General features: G+C 57.0%; 1 protein-coding gene across 1 annotated transcript; it reads right to left on the reverse strand.

Moving 5' to 3' along the window:
* Positions 1 to 246: 246 nt before the first annotated feature.
* On the reverse strand, positions 247 to 15,303 carry OLFML2B (olfactomedin like 2B). Its single transcript, XM_074832791.1, has 8 exons — positions 15,095 to 15,303; positions 13,736 to 13,999; positions 10,130 to 10,237; positions 6,351 to 6,527; positions 4,355 to 4,583; positions 2,775 to 3,323; positions 2,114 to 2,290; positions 247 to 1,815 (listed from the first exon to the last, which is right to left on the reverse strand). The coding sequence occupies exons 1-8, from the start codon at positions 15,236 to 15,238 to the stop codon at positions 1,214 to 1,216; spliced, it is 2,250 nt and encodes a 749-aa protein (XP_074688892.1). The 5' UTR covers positions 15,239 to 15,303; the 3' UTR covers positions 247 to 1,213.
* Between the last annotated feature and the right edge of the window lie 9,894 nt (positions 15,304 to 25,197).

Raw genomic sequence — 25,197 nt, forward strand, 5'->3', positions numbered from 1 at the left:
GCTGACCCAGAGCCTGGGGAAGAGGGGGCCATGGGGGAGGTCTCATCACAGCCCCTGGTGACCTGAGGGCAACTGCAGGCAGGGCAGAGCCAAGCTCTTCTCAGGTCCCCTCCAGCCAGCATGCTTTGCTGCCACTTGGTGTGTAAACTGGCCCTCCTCAAACCAACCAAAACCCACCCAAAAAAACATGGTGCCTTTCCACGCACCCAGAGGGTGAACCAGGCCCAAAGAAAGCCCCGAACAGCTGCAAAGGTACTTATCTTTTATTGTTGACAGCAGGTAAATACAAGATGCTGCCGGGCAGAAGAGCAGGGGCTGTACTTCTTTGAGGGGCCCCCGAGGGCCAACAGCCAGGACAGAGGTGAGCAGGGCCCTGAGAGGGCACATAGGCCAAGACCCTGCGGGAGACGGAGCGGCAGTGGGATGGGGAGCGAGGGCTCCCCCAGCCCCGCACCTCCCCACACAGGCAGCCCAGCACCCGGCCGAGCAGAGCCTTTGCCCGGCAACTGCCAAAGGGGACTATTTTGGGTTACAAAAATGAACAAACAAAAGCCATCTACAGGTATTTACAGTGTACCCCTCCCGCCGCCAGCTCGCTCCAGACTGAGTCAGAGCTCAGGGTGCCCCCAGGTTGCAAAGGGCAGAGCCCCGGCCGGAGGGGACAGTCCTCGGCATAAGTGCCAGCACCAGGGGCTGCCAGAGCAGCGCTGCAGCCCCATTGTACAGCAGGATCTCCAAAGGGCCTGCTGGCCATCAGCTGGGAAGATGGTCAAGAGAGACAGGACATTCCTGTGGGACATGCACGTCCTCCACGAGGACAGACAGACATCAGCATCCCGCTGGGAACTGGTGCCTGCAGCAGAAAGACCAGCTTCACACTGGTTCTGGGGATCTTGCTGATCACCTTTAGTTAAAAACCGCGTCAGGAGGACCGTGTCTGGGTCACATCCTCCTGCCCGGGCAGGAGAGCTCGGTCTGCCCTTCTGAAGGAGGGCCTCCTCCCCGCAGGAAAGAAAATCAGAAGCAAGGTTACAGCAAAGATGAAGGGGGTGGTTCTGGCCTGGGGATCGATCTACAATCCACCATAAAAAACAGCTTGAAACAAAACCCATCATTTACTCTTAGATTTGTACAAAATAACAATAATAATAAAAATAATAATAAAAGGTGCTGGTGGCCTCTGGCTCACAGTGTCCTGCTACGGCAGGGTGTCTCAGTAGGCAAAGATGACGTGGTAGGTGACTTGGTGGCCATTGTCCCAGGCGTAGAGCAGGCGGTCCTTGGGGTTATAGTCTATCTGCGTGGTGTAAGCATACTCGTTCTCAAACAGCAGCCGGGGGATGATCTGCGTGTTGGTGTGCGTGTCAAAGGCGTAGGATATGTTGGCGTTCCTTTTATTGTAGCTGTCAACCGCATACAGGACTCCACAGATGACAAAGCAGTTCCCGTAGAAGTTCTTCCGCAGCCCCGTCCGCCATGTGGTCTCCTTCTGGGTGCTGAGGTCAGCCGCGTTCAGCTTGCTCAGCACGATCACCTCCTGGTTGAAGCCCTCATAGCTGATGGCCGGGTAGATGACCCACAGGCCGTTCTCATCCACGGCAAAGTCCACGTCTGAGTGGCCTCGCCACCGCCACGGGGTGGACTCCTCATAGGCCACGTCATGCAGCATGGCCCAGGCAGCCACAAACCGCTGCTTCAGGTCGTATTTGATGATGTTGCGCGTGAAGGCCCGGTTGTAGTAGAAAGAGCCATTGTAGACAACATGCCCTGTCCCAATCCAGCTGTACGGGAGCTTGTAGGAGTTGCTCCAGCGACCTGCAGGGCAGAGACACGTTTCTGGCAAGACCCTCCCTTTGCTTTGGGGTTGGTGGCCCCACTGCCACCACCCTCTGCCCCCAGCCACAGCCTGGCATGGTGACAAGCAAGTCCAGAGCCACCATGAGCAGCCTGACCTGCCCTGTGCTCTGAGCCCCACACACCAGGTACTGACACCCAAGAGGGGAGGGTCCCTGGGCAGAGCTTCCCCTCGCAGTGCAGCATCCCAGGGAACGGGGACGCTACTTGGACCAGCCGAGCGGTGGCCAGCGCAGCATCAGGGATGGCGCAAGCCCACCTTGCTTGAAGTTGTCGAGGTTCCTGAACTCCACCAGTGTGTTCCCGTAGTAGTAGTTGGTGACGTAGATCCGTTCCTCCCGTGCCAGGGGGTCCTTCATCCAGGCCCCCTCGTTGCGCCCATAGGTGTTCTGGGTGGTGGGCCCCGAGATGGTGGACAGCGTGTCCTTGCAGCGCCCTGTGCAGGCAGAAAAAGGCTCATGAGCCCCAAGGCAGGGTGGCCACACTCTCCCTGCTCCTGCTGGGGGTCTGTGGGCATCACCCCCCTCCAGCCCCTTGCCCACCCCGCAGGTACCCCCACTGCCTCAGCCTGGGCTCAGTCTCACGAGACCCAGCAGTGCTGGCCAGATCCTGCAAAGAGCTCCCCACAGCCTCAGCCATGTCCCTGCCCCAGCTGAGGCTGCTGCCTGTCTCGGGTCCATCTCTAGGGATGCCTCCTTCTGCCCTGCCCAGCTCCTCAAACTGGGAGAAGACTACAGTAGATTCCAGAGTTAACAAGCAAGTAAACCTGGCACCCCAGTAAGTGCTGTCCAGTCACTGTCTCTATGACACCTCCCACCCATGATCAAATCCAGGTGTGCTGGATTTAGCAGGACATGCTGTGGGCACAGGCCGGACCCCATGCGCACAGCTGGATCAGTGCAGGACCCACAGGCACTCACCAATGATGTTCCTGATGTCCTCCTCCTCCAGGACCTGCTTTGGGGTGGCAGGAATGGTGGGGCTGACTGGCGTCGCAGGGGTGCTCACCTGTCCCCAAGCTTCTGGGCTGCTATCCAGGACAGGGCTTGTCCCCACATCCTTTGAGGTCCCAGCAGTGGTGGCCACAGCAGGGCTGGGGACAGTGGTGGCGGGTGTAGGCAAGCTCTCTGTGGCTGTGGCCACCACTGTGCTGGCCAAGGCTGCCAGTAGCTGCGGGGTCCCCTCCTCTGCCAGCCCCACTGGGGCAGTCATGGTCTCTGGGGTGGGGGTCAGCCGGCTCACAGCGGTGGGGTCTGGTGTGGGCCCCACGGATGTGGCAGGGGACAGGGGTACAGTGGCTGTCGCAGCAGTGTCAGCGGCTGGCGGGGTGGTGGGGTCGCTGCCAGGGGTGGGTGGCCATCCCACCGGCGAGGGCTTCCTCACGCCCTCACCTGCCCTGCTGCTGGGCCTCAGGAGCTGGTCCTCGATCAGCAGGTCCACCGTGTTGTCCCCACTGAACAGCTCATCCGCTGCCAAACACAGGCAACGGGCATCAGCCCCACAGCGAGTGGGAGCAGCTCCCCGGCAGTCCCTCCGCGCTCACCCCACTGCTCTAGCTCCTCTGCCCATTTCCCCAGGCTGCCTTGTACTAAATCCACCGGTTTTCCCTCTTAATTTCCAGCCGGAGAAGGGCTGTGTGAACTGCAGGGGCTGACGGTGCCCACGTTAGGGGGTCAGCGACACCCCAGCACAACCACGTCCACCACCTGAGGCCGGGCAGAGCAGGAGGTGAGGGAGAGCGATTCCATCCTGCCAGCTCCCAGAGATGGGGCAGGTTGGAGACACAGATGCAGCGTCCAGCCAGATCCCACCCCCCCACCTAACCCGGGCTGCCAAAGCGGGTGCCTCACCTGGGGCACAGGGGCCACGAGGGCTCCCCGGCCACCACGGGTGCCCTTTGCTCCTCCTTATCTTAGGGATCTCACGAACCTACACACGGCTGTGCTGGCCAGCCTTGCTGCTGAGCTGGCTTTGCAGAAAAAGGGCACTTGCCTTATTTGCCCGTGCTGCCGGGTCCGGGGCTCGACCCCCGGCTCTCCACGTGGCCGGAGCTGTGGGCTGCAGAGCAGCCAGCGGCAGCCCTGAGCTGCCTCCCACCACCCCGAGCACTGCACAAATCTCCCCGGATGCCATCAGGCAGGAGGATCTGCAGGACTAACATACGTTATAAACTTGCATTTACTTTCTGGAAAGGTGTTGATGCTGGGTGCTTTAAACCGTAGCAGTGACCCATTTCCTTAGCTACCAGGGATTTTCTGTGGAACAGCACTGTACTGCTCCCCCACACAGGGCTCAAAGGCTGGATGCTGCCTCGCTGCTTCCAGCGGTGAGGTACCCATCGTCCCACCTCCTCCTACCTCCAAGCCCCCTTCTCCATGGTGACCCCATGCGCTTTGCCCACACATTCCTGGGGGACAAGGCAGGACTCAGAGGCAGATGCTGACTTTGCTACGGAATGCAGCCAGCCATCCCACCAGACACGGCTGCAAACCCAACTCACGTTGCTCCTCGATGTCGTTCTCTGACTCGGTGGACTGAGCTTTGTAGTAGGTGACCCCTCGGATGATGGTGGGCTTGGAAGGAGGCCGGCTCCTAACGCGCAGCTTCCTCTGCAAGAGCTGCTTGGGCTTCTCATCCTCCAGAGAGAGGTGCAGCTCCGGGAGGGACTCAACAGAGTTGATCTGCTGGGAGATGGTTTCATCTTTCAGGAATCTTTCTTCGTATTTGCCCTGGAAGAGATGTAGGGGGTTGTTACAGGATAGGCCAGGGCAGCCATGTTTTGGGGGGACAGGGCAGGTCAGGCTGGCCAGCTGAGTGTTGGGTAGGATGCTCTGTCCTTCCTCCTTTCTCAGGGTCACCCTCCATCCCTTCTGCTGTGGGAAACCCTCCAGGAGACAGCGTGGGTGGCAGACCAGCGTTGCCTCCGCCTGACCTTGGTGCCACACTGCAAACCCGGGACTTGGTGCTCACTAAGGCAGAGGCTGTGGGATGCAGGATGTGCGGGCAGAGCGGGGGGACCCCAGGGCAGCGCTAGCAGGGCACACCCCTCACTGCCACACTGGACACCCCCTTGCATGCCAGGGACCGGTGCCAGCAGCTGATCTGTAGAGCGTGCAACATGCATGGAGCTTTGGCAGAGCAGAAGCTGAAGGCACCTTCCCAGCAGGACCGGGAACCCCCCCGAGGCAGGGACTGGGAACCCCACACTGAGGCAGCCACCAGCTGCCGCAGCTCATGCCTGAAGGATTTCATCTCATTAAAGGAAATCGGAAAGACAGCCCAAAGGTTGAAGCGGTGCCCATTTGGCTGAGAAGACAGGCCCAGGGTTCTTTTGCAGCCCTGCTGCAATTAACAGCAAGAAAAGGGGAACACTGGGAAATGAGGTCACTCGGGGTAATAAAAGCCCTGTGCTTTGCTCTCCTGCCTGGCCAGGGCTGGCTCCTCTCCAGCGGGCAACGGAGCCTCTGCTCAGGTTACGGCCCGGGGAGCAGGGAGCACTGCCGGACACCCTCTGCCACGGGGCACAGCTCTCCCTGGAGCAGAGCACACCGGCACGTCACAGTCAGGGTCATTTGCCCACCCGCCAACCCACAGTGCATGCGTGGGAGCCCACCCTTCTGCCGGCCAGGGCCTGGGGAGCCCAGCTCTGTGTAGAACCTCCAATGCCTGCTCTCGGTGCTGGGGGGGGCCATGTGCAGGCTGTCCTCACCCCCAGGAGCTGAGCACCCCTGTTTGGAGCTGGAAATGATACAGCAACTCTTTCCCTTCCCCAGACACATCCTTTTGCCTGGCAAAGGGGACCCTGGGGTGAAGGCAGGATGGTCCAGGAGTCACCCAGCATGGATCAAAGCAGCACAAGGCCACCCTAGATTGCACCACCAAAGCAGCAAGGGGGTCAGGACACCCTGGGCAGGCCTTTTCCTAAAACAGCCCTCTCACCCCTCTCTGGGGCTGCACAGGAACCACTGCCCCAGGCAGAGGACGTCCTCACTGGGCAGACCCGGCAGGGATCCCAGCAGCCTGGGGCTGGGCGCCAGAACCAGCAGGATGCCCAAGCCTCTGCCTGGAGCCTGCCAGGCACAGGGGCTGGCTGGGGAGGGGTAATTGCCTGGGAGGGAGGGCGACAGGCTGTCCCCCCTCCAAGCCCTGCTAATCAAAGGCTCTGAGTTTCCCAGCGCTTCCCAGCCGGCCCCGCAATGACATCACTCTTTCCAAGCAGCACGGCCGATGCTGACCTTGAAAACCAACAACCGCACGGGAAGGGGGGAGGCCCAGGGAGCAGCCTGCTCCTGGTCCCTCCTACGTCCCGGCAGCAGCTGGGCCGTGCCGAGACAAGCAGGCTGGAGCTGGAGGCACAGAAACGGGGTCGGCCGAGCCTAGAAGAAAATAACCCCAGGCCGATGGCCTGCTGGGGGCCACATCCAGGTGATACTCTCCGGGCTGGCTTACACAGCAGCAGTGACCTCGAGCCCTGCAACCCGCCTGGGCGGTCATACCTCTGCGTGCGTGTAGGCAGCCTCGGCATCCCGCTGCAGCGAGCTCTCAATGTCGGCAAGGCTGTTGGTGATGAGGCTGGAGCAGTTCTCCCTGTCCCTGCGGTGGGGATCCTGCGGACCCTCCGCTACATTGGCTCCTGTCTGGTAGCCCTTCTGAGTAAAGTTCCTGGACATGCCCTAGAAAAGCAAGAGAGGAGACTTTACCCCATGTAAAGACAAGGGATGCTCTACAGCCCCCAAACCACAGCCCAGGAGCCAGCGAGCTCAATGCTCCCATCCTGGGCTTCTCTGTGGAGCTGTGCACTTCAGCCTCTAAGAAGGTGCCCCTGAACCCAGTGGGATCCAGAAACTCCATCCCTGGTGTGCACATCCCAGATCCACTCTTTGGCATGGGGACCCATAGAGCGGGAGAGTGGCCTTGAGGTTCTTCAACACCCATCTTCAGCCACGCTCACTGGCTCATAGAAGGAAGAGGAAAAGACAAGCTAAAATATCTAAAGTTCCAGCTTCACGTCATTTGCCTATAGCATCAAGTTCATCTCCCATTTATTAATCCCACTGGCCGCTGCCTGCCTGACCACCAAGGCAAGTACTTGAGGTCGCCATCCCACTTGTCTGGTTTCTGTTCTGGTCCTGCCCTGCTGCCCAACCACGTAGCACCCACACTCAGGGACTGCTCCTCCCCACCACCCTCTGCTCCTGCAGAAGACAGGGAGAATTTGGGGAGAGGAAGAGAGCCAGTGACCCTCAGAGAGCTACCCCAGACCAGGAGGGAGCTGGGGCTGTCTGCAGCTTGTCAGACAGCCCAGGGCAGGCAAACCCCTTTGCCCTTCTCAGTCCCCCAACCGTAGGCACACCTTGTCTCCAAGGGGTTGTTGCAGTCTCTGCTCATCAGTCCTTGATCTTTCACATCTTAAATGGCAACTGCTTTGAATAGATGGCACATCAATCAGAGACTGGGGGCGGTTTCCCCAATCCTTCATTTTCAATCTGTCCTGCCATTAATTTCTCCTAAAACCCACCATGACCTCCATCTGTGACCTCAAAATTGCCAGCTGATGCAACAGCTGCAAGCTAAAGACAAAGCAGAGAAGCTGCCTTGCTAGAGAAGGCGCTAGCTGTGTGGACGAAGTATTTGGGGGTTCATTCCCTTGACCGACACCATTTGTGTAAAATACCTTGTTATACTGGAAACAATTTGTGATACCTTCTTGATACAACCCTGAGCTCAATTAACCCCCCAGCCCCCTCCATGGGCATCTGAATGCCCAGTCTTTACCCAGGAATCGTGAGTCACAGATTTATCATGCAATTTTGATGCCGAGTCCAATAACGCGGGGATTTTTCAGCAAACATTTTGCTGCAATAAGAAAAGGAACAGGGGATCTCATGATGCTCTCCTAGGAGCAGTGCAGCAGCAGCAGAATGGACACTGTCCTCCTTTTGGGAGCATAACTGATTCTGAAAGCCTTGTGCCCTTATCACTATTCTGTGGAATGTCTGGTTTATGACATGCTTAGGGATAAAATCTGCCTCCCCTTGAGCGGGGAAGCACCACCAAAGCCTGGCCTGTGATGCTGCTTGAGGTCACTCAGCTGCTTCACTGGGGAGCAGCTGCCAAAAGCACACCCGCCTGGGAGGCCGATGCTTTGAAGCCATGCCAGGCTCTTGTTCAGCATCTCAGCTGTCCGTTGTATCAGATCCCACGGCCAATGCAGGGTGTGATCCTCCTCCTCCTCTCAACAGGAATTTACGTGTTAAGCCAGCAGCAGGAAGCATTTCACACCTGCTGCCTGCGCTGCCTGCACCAGCTCTGCCCTGCCCCAGTGGCACTGGGGAATCTCCACCTAACCCAGACCTCTCCTGTCCCTCCTCATCCTGTCTGAGTGCCTGCAGGCAGCTTCAGCTGCTTGTTACATGATCCTACAGCCCCACTTCTGGGAAATTAAAGACCCAAATCTGTGAATTCCTCCCTCCTACACCTTCAGTGCTCCATCTCTGGCCAAACTACTTCAGCCAGACCAGACTACTTCTGCCCATCCGCCTCACTGCGACAGGCTGTGAGCAGAGCAGCCACGCTGCAAGGTCAGCCCCATGCCCAGACAGAGAAGTGCCACCAGTGCCACTTGCACTGGACCCCCTGTGCAGGAACGGGCTGGGAGGCAGGGCCACTTTGGTACCCAAGCGCAGTGGTACCCACACATGAAGTAATCACTTGTGTCATTTGTCAACACCCCAACTCCTAATGCATACCTTACCTCAGCCTCTGACTCGACCATCAGCAAGGTCTTTGAGGAACCCGCACTGCCCCCTCACTGGCCTGATGGGCTGTGTCACTGGCCAGACCCCTTTAAAGTTGACAATGTCTAACAACACCGCCCAGTCAACTAGTTTGAGGGCAAGACAAATTCGTGGACCACAGATCCGTAAATGATACAAAAAAAGGCTTGTCCCCTCCATCATCCCTGATGCAGCTAACTGTGGATGTTAAATAGCAATAGACCATCGGTCTGTCCTGGTGGGGCCCTTTGTGTTCACCATAGCTTCCCCTGCTCTGGGCAAACCCAGCTCGCCATGCTGTGGGACAGGGCTCACCCCACTGCCAGACCTGTGGCTACCGGTGCCGCGGTGGTGAAGGTCCCCAACGGGGATACGCGGCATGGGGCTGGCGGCACAGCTCCTGCTTCCCTCACTCCTTCCCCCTAATTAACAGAGACTGGGCAGCAAACCGAAGTAAGAACTACGCTAAACCACAGGAAGAGGGTGGGATTGCAAACAAAAACATTGGTTCTTTGTTATTTTTAGACCTCAAAACCCCTTTTCCCCCTTTTGGGTCAATCACCATGCTTGGAAAACCAGAGCTGCCCAGGCAAGGGTGCTCCTCTCGGCTGTCTCCTTCCTGACCCCGGGATGGAGCACGCCGTGCCTTCCCAAAACACTTTGCAAGTGGAATTTTGGCTTTATAAATCATTGCCTCTCAGCTCCTGGCTGCAGACAAACAGGACTGCTCCATTCCGACAAGAATGTGGAATTACTGTCCCAGATATGGACCACGGGAGAAAACTCCAGTATTTAATCTGGCAACCTGTTGCTACATAGCTGAGCACAGCTTAACAAACTGCAAACCCTACGCTGTGCTAGCCAAAGAAATATTAAACAGTATGGATGTAAAAATTATTTCACGGGAAGTCTGCTCTAAAAAAAATGGAAGGTACTTCATCTTTTTAGCAGTGTTGAGGGGTTCAGCTCTTTTTTAAGACAGGCCAAGATGTAACTCGGTCCTTGAGGAATCTGACCTCCTTGGCTACCAGCAGTTCTGGTGGATGTACCCCAGCACCAGTCCCGAACTTCTTGCCCCCACATCAGACAGCACAAAAGCACCCTGTTGAGAGCAAGTATCACACCAGCACAGATGCAAAACTGAGAGAGGAAAAACTTAACAGCAGGCCCTTCTGACTCCAAGGAGATCCTGGTCCTGGTGAGGCCACAGCTGGGATCTCGCACCCAGTTTGGGCCACAAGGGATGGGGGGAACTGGAGAGGATCAGGGGAGGCTGACAGGGCGGTGCTGCACTGGGCATGGCCCATGAGAAACAGTGGAGTCTAGTCTGGTCTAGTTTGGACAGTCTAGTCCAGTCTAGTTTAGTTTCAGCCAAATAGTTAATTAACATTTCTTACAAAAGGAACAAGGCTCTGAATGCACCAAAGGTACCAAGAACCTGATCTGAGGCAAGTCCCACGGAAGGCAACAACTCTGAAGGACAGCAGGACTCCTCTTACCTCCTCAAGCTTTTCCACCCGACCCACCAGCTTGGTTGTGACTGAGTGCAGCTTCAGAAGGTCTAAGCCATAAAAGGCACTTTCCAGCATCTCGACGATGGAGGACAGCTGCAAGGCAAAGGAAGCACACCATCAGTCAGAGGCACTGGCTATAAAGTACTCTGTGTGGTTTCTACAGCTGAAAGTCAAGGGCAGTGCACGCATCTGGGTGCAAGCAGTTTATTAAAAAGCAGGTTTTTCCTTACACAGCCCTGCTGCATTGCTGCCATGGTCAGAGCACAGCATGCAGAGCAATGCACGCCACCTCCACAGAGCTTCAGGAGCATGTTTTGGGTGCTGGGGATTAGTAAGCAGAGCAAGGAGAAGCACTGCCCTCCTTGCCAGCTCTAGGCAGGCTCTCCCACAAGCCCAGAGGCTTAGCTACTCCACCAGTGATGTGACTGGCAGCAAAAGAGGCAACAAGAGAACAGCAGCTCAAATAAAAGCGAGTTATAGATCAGACTCTGAGTTCATGCCATCCTGTGCTTTTTTTTCCTGGAACAAGAAACTTGTTAAAAGATTTTTAAATGTTCACAAATGCAAGAGTGAAGCCACTGAAATTCAGTGCCAGCCTGCTAACAGTTTGCTTCCCTGGAGAACAACTTTATCGGAGGGATGCTGCCTTCTCCTTCAACCACCTATTTCAGAGACACCCTGCATTTAACTCACCCCCTTCCTGCAGTGGGAAGGGTTGTGTCCCCGCGTCCTGCCCAGCATCAGCCCTTGCTCACTGATCCTGGGGATCCAGACAGCACTACCCTTGCTCTGCATTTTGTAGGGTTCCTGACACTCGCTCCACAGAGGACAGCACCGAGTAAGGCACGAGTTGGTGAGAAGGGCTCCTGGGCCATTCCCTGCCTCGGCTCCCACACGCGCCTGCTCCCTCCAGTCCCACATGTCCAGCGTGGCACTGCAGACCTTACAGCCCTGATGGCTGAGAAGTATTTTCAATGCAAGGGAATTACTACAAGGAGATGATATTTTCTCCCAGCAGCTACAAACTGGTCAACAGAGCTCCATAAACATGGGAGAAGTACAGGCAGCACTGCTGGCAGCACTCTGAGTTTCCACCCCAGCCTCTGCAGTCTCCCTGTGGAGCTAACAGCAAAGGAAAGATTTTTTTGGGCCAGATAAAATGGGAGCATGCAGAGACAAGGACTGTTTTATGGCTGTGCATCCACTTTCCACCAAGAACTGGACAGAGACGACCGATACAATGCAATGCAACCTGCCAGACAGCCACTGGAGACATGCGCTTTCCCTCCAGGCTGGATAATTTCCATCAGTGCACAAAGGTTGCAGACTTTATTAACCACCATCCAAATCTTACTGAACAGACTCCTTAGGTGGACTCTGCACCCGAGACCCCAAAACACACACTGTGCCTACAAGCAGAGGAGCAGCAAGCTGCGATTTCACAAGAATAGATCTTAGACTTAGCTACCCCCTGCCAACACCAAGTTGACCCTCTCTGAAAGATCATACTGATGCACACACCAACTCGCTGTTTCCTTCCCTTCACCCACTGCAGACTTTGATGGTCTGATGGTCCACGAATTTCCATGGGATGTTCTTAAAAGCACCCACAGGAATGAAACCTTCAAGCGGGACGCCCAGCTCAGCCATTTGACTGAGTTGGGGAGCCCCAGGGGTATGTTCCTGTTGCCTGGGCTTATCTACTCCCTTCCTCACTGTTCCCTCAGGGACACATCCTCCAGCCTACCCGTCGTAAGGGAGGGGTCTCATTTTGGGGAACTTCCCACAGCTCTCCCACATGTGAGGGCTTTTGAGTCAGAGCATAAGAAAGCCTGGTAAAACACAGCAGACATAGAGCACGACTCTATGTGCTTCCCGCTGCTGGCCTGGGCAAGAATGCTGCTCATCAGACCGGCTAGAAGAGTAAAACCCCTGGGGCTGTTAGGAGCAAGGAGGTGGCCTGGCCCGGCCCTCCCGCCCCCCCCCACCGATGAGCGTGGGAGCTGCACGAGTCATGTAAGAACTGGAGCCGTGTCCTCTCCTGCTTCCCAGCTTCTCCTACGAGAGGTGGTTGTTCCCAGCAAGCCCAACCCCAGGAGGGGCTCTGTGCTCGGTGAGAAAGCAAGCCTCTTGTCACAGCTCCTGGGGTTTGACTTTCACAGCAAAGAAAAACCCCACGTGCGTATATTTGGATAAACCTTGTGAAATCGTTTGGCTGCAGATCCTTGTGAAATGAGCGGGGGAGCCTGGGCCAGTTCCTAGAGGACAAGCTTTCACACCACAGCTGGCTGTGAGCAGCTCCCCGGTGGGAAGAGGCAGCCGGAGCCAAGCGGATCCAAGGCACGGCTAGGCACACTGCTCTGCTCCTCCCGGAGGCTGCCCGGCTCCGGAGGGGACAGCAAGAGAGGTCTGAGCTGCGGGTGGAGGAGCTCTGCCTGCCTCCCAGCAAGGGGCTACTGGGGTGGCTCTGTCCCCTCAGAGGGTGTCCCCTCCCCTAACCGCAGAGACCTCACAGCTCCTCATCTAAGGCCAAGCGGGACATCCTGGTTTCTCCTGCAGACGAGGGACCACCAAACAACTCCAGACTGGGATTCCTCCTTCCCCAAAATGATGGATTGTCTGCCTGTGCCTGTTTATCTTCCCTAGCTGCAGGGGAGCTTGGACAAGAAGCTGCTAACTGTCTGCAGTCGGACAAGATGAAACACATCCTTGAGCTCCAAATTAATTAGAACAAAACCACCGTGGTGGCCCCAGCGGCAGGCTGCCCCGCGGCACCCTGCACAGGGCCTGCCTTCCCACCTGAGCTGGGACTAGCAGCTCTGCCCCGGGGTACGTCCCATCACCACCCACACGAGTGCCATCAGCACTCAGCCTTCTACTCTGGGGACTCCCCAGGGCTGGACCGAGCCAGTGGCCCTCTGGGAAGGATTTCTGCTGCCCTACAGAGGTAACAAACTGGAAAACTCAGCAGGATCTGCTGCCAGCTGCTAGACCAGAAGGAAGCATCCAGTAAAAGTCACAAGTACTTCGAACAAACACTGTTAAATTTGGAAGAGAGGTACATATTACTAAAGAGCGAAAATACTAAATAGCATAGAAGCGTCAGCATTTAAAACAACAAAACCCATCCTGCCATCGGCCAGCTGTGTAACACACCCTCACACTGACGCATCAGCAGCTTTCAGCCCATGGAAGCCAAAACATCTTTTTATGTGGGTCCTTGGGAGTCCCTCTCTGTGATGGGAAAAAGAGCTGGCAGCTGCTGAGCGGAGCAGAGCTATCCCAGGGGACACTTAGTGCTGGACAAGGGGTAGGGAGCAGCCCGGTCCCTCCTGGGCTTCCAGCACAAGCAGCCACAGCAGACCCCAGGCAGCACGGGATGAATCGAGTGAATCATCGACTGCAGCTGGTCAAATCAACCCCTTAAGCTGAGCTTCATTTTTATATCAAACATGCAGATATAAAAGTAACTAGGAGATGTTTTAGGAAAAAAGTTTAGGAAAAAAGTTTTTTAGAAACAGCTCCAAAAGAAAAGGCTTCAAGAAGATCTCCCCCTCCCAAAAGAGTCCCAAATTCAAGCCGCTCTCCTACCTTCAGGTCGCTGCTCTCTGCCTCCCGCAGCTTCTTCAGCCTGAAGTCCCCCTCGCAAGGATTGAGCGCCGAGGGGGGGGCCACGCACGCACACTTGCAGCTGGGTCCTGACGTGATGGTTTCCACCGTGTAAAAATCCTCCGCTTTGAAAGCGCCTTCGTTAATCCTTTGGCAGGCGCCACGGCCCAGGGGTCTGACCAGGCATTTGCATCGACAGTCAGAGCCTTCGGACACTGCCTTCACCTTGTCGTAGTCACCTAACAGCTGGGCACAGGTCACACCGCCTGTTAGCAAACTTGGCATCCTCTGCTTGTCCAGCAAGGGACAAGGACACCCTGGACCGTGAGGGCCAAACAGGGACACTTCGGACACCCTGAACCTCGAGGAAACTGGCCGGCTCTTCCAAAATCTGCTGACCAAGAAGTTTTCTAGGGATTGCAGAACTTTCTGATCCCTACCTACAAGGGGAATAAAAACTGCCTTCTTCCAACAGAGTATTTTTTATTCCACTTTGCATAAAATGGACCTGGCCTCTTTCAGTTTTAAATACGAGAATTTAAAATACAAACCCCATCCTACTGTCTTTTAATGCTTCGTGTCCAGTAGACCCAATAAGTCACCTGCTACCCTGAGCAAGATTTCTTTGCACCGGCAAAGAGGGTAAGGGTGTGCTGGAAGGGTGGCTGAAAGCCACCCTATAAGCAGCATAACCTGGTGGTGAAACAGTATTTCTGATTAGCCCCATACAATGCCAGGAATTTCCTTTACGAAGATTTGCAGACAGCACTTCTGAAAGCCCAAGCACAAAAATAACTTTGACGGTATGTTTCCAATAGTATCCACGTTAGCCATTTCCGAGGGCAGATAATAGCACACAGTCTGATCGGCCAAATCTCACAGAAACCTCCACCGCATCCCACTGGCAGGGAAAGAGCCTGGATCCCTCCCCTCTGCACACAAAGAGGCTCCACCAATTCCTCTCCCCAGGCACTCCCCGTTTTCTGAGTCCCCCCAGGGAAAGGATAGGATGGAAGCTGAGAGCTGCTCCCCGCTGGGCTTCAGTGCACCCCGGCCGATAAAACTCCCTGTGCTGCACTCGCTGTGTGTGCACAGCATCACCCAGCACCACCGAGCATGTACACCCAGCACCCCCCGAGTCGCCCAGCATCCCCCCAGCACTGTCCAGCACCCTCCGAGGCTCCCAGCATACCCCCAGCACTGACCAGCAACCTCCGAGGCGCCCAGCATCCCCCCAGCACTGACCAGCATCCTCCCGCGGGTGCCCAGCACCACCCCAGCAGTGCCCAGCATCCCCCCCCCCCCGCGGGTGCCCAGCACCCCCCGCTCCCCAACAAGTACCTGGGAGAGGATGTTCTCCTGGTTGTCCGCTTCGTCCTGCAGCGGCTCGGCGGAGGGCCCGGCCGTGCCGGTGGGGGGGGTCCCTGCCCGGCAGCCGGCGCCCAGCGCGGCCAGGCAGAGCAGCAGCGGCAGCGGCCGAGCCATGGGCGGGCGGCGGAGGGGGCCGGGGCCGGGGCCGGCGCGGAGCCGCCGCTGCTCGCTCAGGTGCGGCGCGGCGGGCGCGGGCGGGGCCGGGCTCCCGCCCCGGCCCGGTCCTCCCTCCCCCCGGTCCTCCCTCTCTCCCTCCCTCTCTCCCTCCCTCCCTCCCTCCGCGGCGGGACGGGCCCCCGGGCGGGGCCGAGCGGGCGGCGGGGCGGGACCGGGGCCGCCCCGGGCGGCGCTTCCCACCTGCGGCGGTGGGGGGGTCCCCGCAGGCCGCCCCCAGCCCGGCGGGGCGTGGGCCCGGGGCTCAAGCTGCCCCCGTGGGAAAGGGCGAGCCCCGTCCCGAGGGGAAGGCCGGGGCCAGGGGGAGGCCGCGGGGGGCGCTTGGGCATCGTCCGCCCGAAGCAGGTTGCGGTGAGCTCCCACGCGTGGGGCTTCTCCGGAGGGCTGCAACCCACCTTCCCAAAACGCCCGCACTGCCTGTCTGCGCCAGGCAAACCTGCGCATCCCACCCCCGGGGTTTGCCAGGCAGCGGGTGGGGGACGGAAAGTCATCCTCACAGCCTGCCCGGCTCCTTTGCCATCTCCGGTAACAGCTCGGCTCTCATCCTCCGTGTGCTTTGGGTCACGGAGACGCCATCCTGATGGCACGGCCCGGTACACCACACCTGCGGCTCTCCGGTGACACTGCGTGCGCTGGGGTCGCACAAGCAGTTCACGTTTCGAAGGCAGGCTCCTGGCCACACCTGCCGATCTCCGTGTGCTTACTGAAATTTAGGCTGAGCCGTCGGGAAGCGACTGCGCTCTGGCAGTCCCGTATCCTGCTGTGCCCCCTGCCAAAGGGAACGTACTGTTCCCGGGGAAAGCACAAGCGCAGCATCCTCTGCTGGGTTGGTGTCTGCGCTGAGGTGATGGTGTCTGGGCCTCGCTAATTCGTGGTGAAAGCTGAGATTCCCTCATAAATGGAATGATGGCAATGAAACACATGCCAACACTACGCCCCAGGGAGCGCACGGGCTTGCATTTGCCTTGAAACCTGCCCACGAGTCAGAGGAAGAAGCCACAGGCACAGCGGGTGACACGAGAGGCCATGTGAAGCTCTGGCTGAAACAAGGCTGAGCACTGGTGAAGCACCCCCAGTACTTAATGCACATGTGTCCCAAAACCACCCCAAACCTGGTGTCTGCAGCCCTGGGATGCGAGACCTCTCCAGGGGAACTCCGGCTCTCACCTCCCATTGCTCTCGCCCAGGGACAGACTGCAGGGTTGGAGCTGCCAGACACAAAGAAAACATCTCGTGTGAGAGAGGAAGCGGCTGTGGCATGGGGAACAGCAGAAGCTGCTGACTCCAGGGCCAGGACCGCAGGCTTCGTGTGGTGTGGCACCGTGCCCCCCTCTCCTCTGGCCTCCCTGGGAAGCAAAGCTTGTGGAGAAGGGGGCAGGGATGCACGGGTCCCTGCAGCAGGGCCGAGCACAACAGAGCACCAGGGGGATGGGAGGACAAGGACAGCCGAGCTTTGGGCAACTGGAGAGCAGTAGGAGGGGAAAGGCATTTCTAAAGCTTCCCCCCCACCAGCCTCTCTCCAGGATAAAATGTCACTCAGGCACCAGATCCTTTTCCCTTCCATTTCCACCGCTCGCTCGGTGCTGACAACAGCTGAGCTTCCCCCGGGGCAGCTACTCCATCTGTCAGCACAGAGTGCCCTGAGGCTGAGAGGCCGGGGCTTTTGGAGCCCCAGCTCACGTCCTGCGGGGCCGCCAGGAGACCTCAGCTGCCTCAGAGCGCTGGACCCCCAAGCAGACGTGTCACCGTCAGGGCCGGCAGCTGGGAGCAGCCTCGAGAGGACCCACAGCAAGTAGCACCTAAAACTTTTTAAGCCTTTTCCTAACAGTCGCTTTCAAAGGCTGGAAGAAAAAGGAAAACAAATCAACCACAGTATTTCAAAACGAAAAGGAAGGATTTCACATATTACTGACATCCTGCGTTGATTTCTTTTCTTTGTAAGGGGAAGAAAGCCTTTCGGGTGGTGTTTAGCTTGGGTTAAAGACAAGTTTAAGCCTGTCCTTTGGGGGCAAGAGAAGACAGCAACAGGCACTTTGGGTTCACTGCGGTCACCTCTGAAGTCTGAACATTCCCCCTTCAAGAAAAAAACAAGACAAACCCACAGACAGAGGAGAACGGCGGAGCAAGCAAGTGTGGCCCTGTTTTTTCTGTATTGCTGAAGAAAGCTGGCCCAGACCCTGGCCTGAGCGTGAGGGCCCCATGTCCCCACGCCTGACCCCATCCTGTGTGACTGGTCTCGTGCAAAGCCGGGGCTGCCCAAGGAAGCAGGTGGACGATGCTCTTCAAGTGACCCAAGTGAAAACCTCCCTGGGTCTGGCAAAAAGGGAATCTAGACAGGCAACAGAGCATCTCTGTCCCTGGAGCTGTGGATGCAAAAAACCCGTCATGTCCGTACCCCCCCCACCCCCCCCGGCTCCTTGTGCGCCTTCCACCTCCTTGTGCTGCTCTGGGCCCCGTGAGGCCTGGGCAGGGCTCTGTGAGAGGCGCTGGCAGCGGGAGACTGTGACATTACGGGTCAGGTCAGGCCACGACTACGATGCCAGGTCTAGGGAGCCCTTCAGTTTGATTGTAGAGGCTGCCGAGCTCGGCAGGACCGGGGCAGGCAGCGCACGCAGCGGCAGTCGTGCCCTTTGAGGACAACCGCTGCCACCCTCAGCTCCGGGGCGGCCGAGTGCTCCCCTCGCCCGGGCACCCGCTCCCCGGGGGATGCTCCGTGCCCGGGGCGGGTGACCCCGGGCAGGACGCCGGGGGGTCCCCGGGCAGGACCCTCCGCAGCGCTGCCGCCGCCGCCGCTCCCTGCCCGCCGCCGGCCGCAGTCCCGCTCCGCGGGCGCGCAGCACCACCACGTGGCTCCGCAGCCCCACGCACGGCCCGGCTGAGCCAAACCGGAGTGCTTGGGGCTGTCACTCGTTAAAATTCTTTGCAATTAAAATGCTTCATACCGGGGGCAGAGAGCCAGCGCTGGCCTGCCCGAGACACCCCCCCCCGCCCCCGAGCCTTCTCCGGGCTGAACGGCCCCAGCTCGCTCAGCCTTTCCTGGCAGGAGAGGTGCTCCAGTCCCTTCCTCGTCTTAGTGGCCCTCCGCTGGACTCTCCCAGTATGCCCATGTCTCTCTGGTTGTGGACAGCCCAGAACTGGCCACAGCACTCCGGGTGTGGCCTCACCAGCGCTGAGCAGAGGGGAAGGATCCCCTCCCTCCACCTCCTGGCAGTGCTGCCCCTAATGACCCCAGGACACCATTCGCCACCGTTGCTGCAAAAGCAGTTGCTGGCTCATGTTCAGCGTCCACCAGCACCCTCAGGGCCTTTTCTGCCGAGCTGCTTTCCAGCTGGGTGGCCCGCAGCGTGTCCTGGCATACGGGGTTGTCCCTCCCCCGGTGCAGGACTTTGCACTCCCCTGTGTTAACCGTCTGAGGTCCCTCCCTGTCAGCCCTGTCCTCCAGCCTGGCTCTGGATGGCAACTCGATCCTCGTGTGTCAGCCCCTCCTGCCAGTCTTGTATCAGTGGAGGGGAGTGTGTGTGTGTGTGTGTGTGTGTGTGAGTGGGAAGGACACACCCCAGCTAATTTAGGGCCAAATGCTGAGATACCTGGCATCCCCGGTGGGATGCTGTCTGGCCCGGAGGTGAGCAAGGGAAGCTAGAGGCTGTGACAGATCCTTGCACACTCCTGGTACATGCTGTGGCTCTTCTCAGCACCTCCCTGTGGCTCCTGTGACTTCTGGTCCCGTGGCCTCGGGTGCCAGCACCACATCCTGTTGAGACACCGAAGTTGCAGGAGGCAGGTCCCCTTGTTAGCATTCCCATGCTGGATTTTGCAAGGCGCTATAAGCTAGTCCAGCTGTGCCTTCCAGAAGTCACGTATAGAAAGAGGCTGGTGGAATATGCCATCACGTCCCTGGGCTCTACAGCTCAGTGCCTGCTGCCAACAGCAGCCAGGGGCTCACAAAGGCAATGCTTCTGTAGCTGCCAAGGGCCAGCAGAGAGATATCTGAGCATCTGAAGTGAGAGGTGGACCCAACAGATGCCACTCACCTGGGGACAGCACATGAGTGGATGTCAGGAGGCCACGCAGCCTGGCGAGGGGGTACAGCAAGCGGTGACAGTCCCTCGTGCATCACCTCCACCACGCAGCTTTGCTGCAGGTGCCCAGGGTCAAACTCCCTCCTACCTCCATCCTCTGAGGAGGAAATCCATCTTACGGAGCAAATGGACTAGATGATAGGAAAGCTCATGATATGACCCTGAGTTGCACAGCAATTTGAGCAGTTTCCCTAATGACCTCAGTAGGGACACTTGTGTTTATGCCTGTCAGTTAAATGAGACCTGGATGAACAGGCACATGCCTTTCTGAGGCTGTCCAAACCATGTCACCTGTGGAGGCACGACTGCGTCAAGCCTGACCTTTCAGCATTCCTCCTTCAGCAAGCCCTGGGCAGACAGAGGAGGTCTGTCCAAGCCAAAATAGAGACATATTTAAAAATACACTTTAAAAATAATAATAATAATAATAACATTTTAAAAGAGTGGTTTTTAAAACCAGGAGCAGGCCAGTAGAGTTGCACTGTGTCAGATGGGCTAGCTGGCTGAGGTGGGCCCCAGGCTTCCTAGGCTGGTCTGTTTGACCTGGTAAGAGCTTATGAGAGCAGGTTAAAGCTGGGTTTAGGAGAACTTGCACCAACCTGAGCTGCATAGGCACTGAGTATAAAGCTCAAGACAGGTTGCTGTAGTATGAGAAAAGTGGGATTTCATACAAGTTGTGCCTTGTAATCATATTATGCTGAAATTCATGGCTTCCTATTCCCGTTCACCAAGCAGCACCAGACCCTGGGGCCTGGCAGCTCCCCATCAGTGTCAGAGACTTTTGGGACCTGCCTGGGGTTTCCTGCATGCCGTGCATGCCTGTCCTGTGCTGGCGTTGGTACCCACGGGGTGCAGGCAGCACAGCTCCCACGTCAGCCTCAGAGACCCTGCAACCTTACTCTTCATCCATGGGAAACCCTGCCCTATGGTTACCCCATGCATGGCATGGCCGAGAAAACAGGGCTAGCTAGGAGCCCAGCTTTGAACAGCATGAAAGATGACCAAAAAAAGCCAGAGGGTAATAGAGGGGAATGTCTATCCCCCTGACCCCCAGCTCATGCGCAATGTCTTCTTCCCTGGTGCAGGGATGCAGCTATACACATCCTGCCTCCCTGAGATCTCAGCTGTTTGTACCCGTCCCCACTGCACACTGTAATTACACCTGGCCAAGCCCCTGTGTTCAAGGCGAGGTTCCACTTTGCTGTGTTTCAAAATATAAATCCCCTTGAGCACGCACATCACAGCAGCACAACGTGCCCTCTCTGCTGCGTGGGGCTGTGCAAGTCTGCCCTTGGGTTTTGATGTCACGTAGCCCATGCCAATGCCCTGCCGCATCAGCGTGCTTCCAGCACACCCACACACTGCCGGGGCTGCTCCATCCGTACCCAGACACGCGCGGATGTATGAGCTGCCCCTCGGCTTCTGGGCTATTTCAGGAGGATCAGCATGTCCCCCCCTGCTCCTCTTATGCCTGCACATCCCACCCTTTGGTGGGAGGCTGCGATGGGAAGGGATGCACAGTGGATTCATCGCAGCAGCATCCCCAGGTGCCATACATGTGTGCTCACACCACCCTTCGCATGGAGGCTGCACGAGCACCCGTCTGCGCCCGTGTGCATCGCACAAGCTGTCACTGAAACCTGGCACGGTCACAAAAAGCAGCACTTCTAGAGATGAACTTTCAGCTGAAAACACAAAATGAATGTTTTTAGACAAAAGCCATGATTTAACAAGCTAGGGCAGAAGGACAGCAATCTCTCCGCAGAGCTGTGACTATAGCACCTTGCACTCACACCTTCCAACCTCCCCATGGCCCCCTCCCTGGCACCCCTGCCTCTGCTCTGAGCCAGCCGCCCTCAGAGCAGCCCTGCAAAGGCAGAGGCCCGAGACAAGAAGGGGCTTGGAGGGGCCACAGTACTGCTCACACCTGGGCAAAGCATGGAAGCTAAACCTGTTTCAGTCTCCCAGACCAAAAATCCCACTAGAATTTTCTGGGAAAAACCTCCAACTTGGTCAAAAGGGAATCTCTGAGGACTGCTTGCCTTCAGTCCTTTTGGCTCCAGGGAAACCAACCTGGCTCTCCTGTACAACTTCCAGGCGCTCTGGCACCTGCCTTGGGATGTCCCTCTCATTAATACTCTGTGCTGCTCTCTCCTGAGATGAACTGTGGACCTGAGAGGTCAAGGGACCTGGGCTGTGCAGGAAAACTTGGGCAGAGTTTGCACACCCCAGCCAGCCCCTGCAGAAGCTGCTGGTTGTTGGTGTTTGGCAATGTTGGCAAAGCAAGCATGGGTAAGGTCCAGGATGGACTGCTGGTCCTCCTCCAAGCAGCGCTTTCGTGGTTTCCAGGACACTGTGGTTGGCCCCACAGCTCACATACCGGTGCTCTGCTAAACACAGCAAAGGCTGGCCTTTGTCCTGCAGCAATCATGTCACTACTGAGCACATCAGAGAGGGAAATGTGGGCACAGTCAAGAGGAAAAGGTGGGGATAAAATGGGGATTAGCAAGGGCTGATAAAAACATGACCTCTCCCTGCAGCGGTCTGGGTCACAGGGAGTGTTGGCAGGTCCTGTTGTAACTAATTACGAAGCTCAGCTAGACAGGCAGTGAGCAGTGAGTATCAGCCTGATCTTCAGCATTCAGGGAAGGTGATTGAACAGGTAGGGTGGATGTGCTAGGGCAGGTCTCTCCAGAACACAGCCACCACATGCCAGCAGCACCTGCCAGTGAGGTATCTCTGGCGGGACATGTGGGGATGGAACTAGCCCCAGTATCGAACCTGTCCTAACACACTCCCTGTTTGCCCTGGGATAACAACAGCAGCTTGCTCTACCGCGGTTGGTGCCCACACGTCACTCTGGATCCTGTGGGCTCGTGGGGGACCCAAGGCACATTTGGGAAGATGCTTCCATCCCACCAGCTTCTACTCCCAGCGCTTTGACTGTGTGTTCACCCTTCTCCCCTATATCCTTTCCAACACTACTGCTCTATGCCCCAACAGCATTGTCCTCGAGTTTGGGTAAAGAGAGGAGAGCAGGGGCTGGCCCCAGCTCTCAGCCTGCAATAGCAACCAAGGAGTGACCAAGATGTCCCGCCCTCACCGTCCCTTCTCATTAAAGACCATGCCCAGGACCCTAGCAGCCCTGGCAGGAGCCACCAAACTGCCCAGGGCCTTGTTGGTGAAGGAAATGCCGAGGGCCATCATCATGTGGATGGGAGGAAGCTGCTGGTGCTCACGGGACTTAGGCAGCTCTCTTGCATCCGGCAAGAGCTGCCTGACAGGTTGGCATGCTGCCAGGTGGTTCACCAGTCCCAGGGCTGGATTTCAGAAAGGCAAAAGTTCAGTCCCAGTGTCCGCTGCAGGAGCCAAACTGGGTGCTGCTTGTGTGACTGACCAGGTCCCACCCCAGCCAGTGGGACCTCTGTTGACTGCTGATCCCACTGCAAATGGCAGAGGGGTCCTTAAAAGGCCCACTATGTGACAGGACAGCTGCCACCACACCCACCCCATGCAGAACAGGGAGCTCCACCGTGGATGTCCCCATGGCCAAGCACCCCAGGGGCTACACTACCCTGGCACATCTTCCCCCTTGGAGAGAGCTCACCCTACGGGAGGTGTTTGGGCACGAGGATGGACCTCTTAACTCAGGTGTGAACTGCAAGGCCAGCACATAAGATCCCTGGATCCAAAAGCCTCGTGACTCAGGGCATGAAAGGAGAGCAGGAGAACCCAAGGACATGACCAGCACCATGGGGCCCTGCAGGGAACAGAGAGGCAGATTACTAGTGCTCGTGCTAGTCCTGCTCCAAGAGGGACATCCTCAACATGGGACCTCCAGAAGCCCATCATCAAGCATTCCAGTGAGCCTATAATAAAACACCTGGAGACACGACCACCTGCCTGTATACAGAGAAATGCCCAAACTGCCAATTTCCCCCTCCAATCCAACTTCTGTGACCTTAGAGCTGTTGTTCCCTTCCAGCCTAAACACGAGGCAAAGTACATGCTATGGCCTCCTCTCCCTAACATCACTGACCTCAATCTTTGCCACTGCCTGGCAGCTAGCCCAGAGATGGAGCCATCCTCACAGCTGGCCTCCAACCCTTTCTGTTCTCCAACACCCCTGCTATCACTTGGACCCAAGAGGTCCTCCCCAGCATGTTCTGCCTGCTTCCATTCATGCAGCCCAGACCCAGGTGACAATACATCCCTCTCCAGACAAGAATGCCTATCATGAGCTGGCTGAGGAGCTGCTGGGCACAGCAGGAAGAGCCTGACTAAAGCCAAGGAAGAGCTGCCTAAAGCCAAGGAAGCCATGACCTGCTGAAAGGTATTCAGGAAATTCAAGGCAGGGATGTGATGCAGCTCTCCTGACCCCCAAGCTGTGGCAGCTGCTGACAAGTGGGGAGTGTGGGTAGGTAGTGTGAGGATCTCCTCAACTCCTGAGTGGTGTTACTGCATTTTAAGGCCATTAATAAATCACAGGTGCCTGGAGGCCACGCAGCACATGTCCCTGGGCTCTGAAGGGCTGGCAGGTGCAGAGCAGCATCCCTGCAGCCTCCACGCACCACTGCTTGGGAAGTACTGATCCAAACCATCTCAGCAGGTCTGGCTTTTGCTGGCTCATGATGGGTGAGCCACCATCTATTCAGATGACAAGAACGCGAGATATTTCTGCATTGGTCTTGTGCTTCCCAGAGAGGTGCGGGCAACAGTGACTCATGGAGCTACTTCAGAGGTGAACCTCAGGCATACCTGAGCTGTGGGCAAGCATGCCTAGGTCTCCAGAGCTGAATAATGCTCAAAAGCATGGCTGTCCTCTCAGCCCTGTCCCACACAGCGACTTGTAGAGACTGGTTAGATGCCCCCACCCCTGAAGTCAAGAGACTTGAAGATGGGGCTGTGCTCAGTCTGCAATGCTCAGCTGGGGGTGGCACTTTGCACCGTCTGAGTGCTGTGGTACCAAAGTAGGGTTACAGGGGCTCTCTCTGTGCAGACAGCCCTGGAGGGGGCCCTGAATGCCCTTGCCGGACTCCCACCTGCCTCCCACCATCACAGCCCTGGAGGAGCAGACACAGATTCTTCCGGGGGACATGACTCCCACAGGCAGACGTACACCGAACAAAACTGAACCGACCAAAGCTTCTGCTGAGGCAGACAAAAACAAAAGAGTAGGGCAAGACTGAAGCCGTGCCTCCCTGGTGCACCCTGAGGTCATCTTTGTCTTTAGTAGCTTCTCTTTCGAGAAAGAGAATCCTACATAAGTGTTTAGCATCTGCGCTGCCTCACAGCAAGACCTTGCACAGCTTGACCCCAGACTGGGTATCCAGCCACCTTCTGTTTGCTGTCTTAAAGATAGTTTTAAGGAAGAAATGAATGCACAGCAATCAGTTCAGCTACTTTGTCTCAAGATGCCCCCTCCCTGGCCTTGGGTTGGATGAGGCTTTGAGCAACCTGGTCTAGTGGAAGGTGTCCCTGCCCATGGCAGGGGCACTGGGACTAGATGAGCTTTAAGGTCCCTTCCAACCCAAACCATTCTATGAATGTCATCCAGCCCTGGTCATTCATCTGCCTGCCCTGTAGTCTCCCCTGCTAGCACTTTGGTTTGGTACAAATCCTTGCATCTGCAAGAGGGTTTCTAGCAGGGCAGCCTTCCCAGGCTCCTCTCACTAAGCACCAACGCAAAAAATTTTAATTACAGCACAGAATTTACTACTCATTCTGATTCTTCCTCCTCATCTTCTTCCCGAACTCATCCACCAGTTCCCCTTCAAGGTTTCTTCTTTGGGCACAGCTCCGCATTTTGCAAAGCAACGC

Source organism: Strix aluco, chromosome 8, assembly GCF_031877795.1.
Source record: "Strix aluco isolate bStrAlu1 chromosome 8, bStrAlu1.hap1, whole genome shotgun sequence".
In the NCBI taxonomy this organism is placed as follows: domain Eukaryota; kingdom Metazoa; phylum Chordata; class Aves; order Strigiformes; family Strigidae; genus Strix; species Strix aluco.

Coding starts and splice junctions, on each gene's coding strand:
- OLFML2B (XM_074832791.1), bottom strand. CDS start 15,238: ATGGCTCGGCCGCTGCCGCTGCTGCTCTGCCTGGCCGCGCTGGGCGCC. Junction 14,000..15,094: donor AGGAGAACATCCTCTCCCAG/GTACTTGTTGGG, acceptor ACCTGTGCCCAG/CTGTTAGGTGACTACGACAA. Junction 4,584..6,350: donor CTGCCTACACGCACGCAGAG/GTATGACCGCCC, acceptor CATCTCTTCCAG/GGCAAATACGAAGAAAGATT.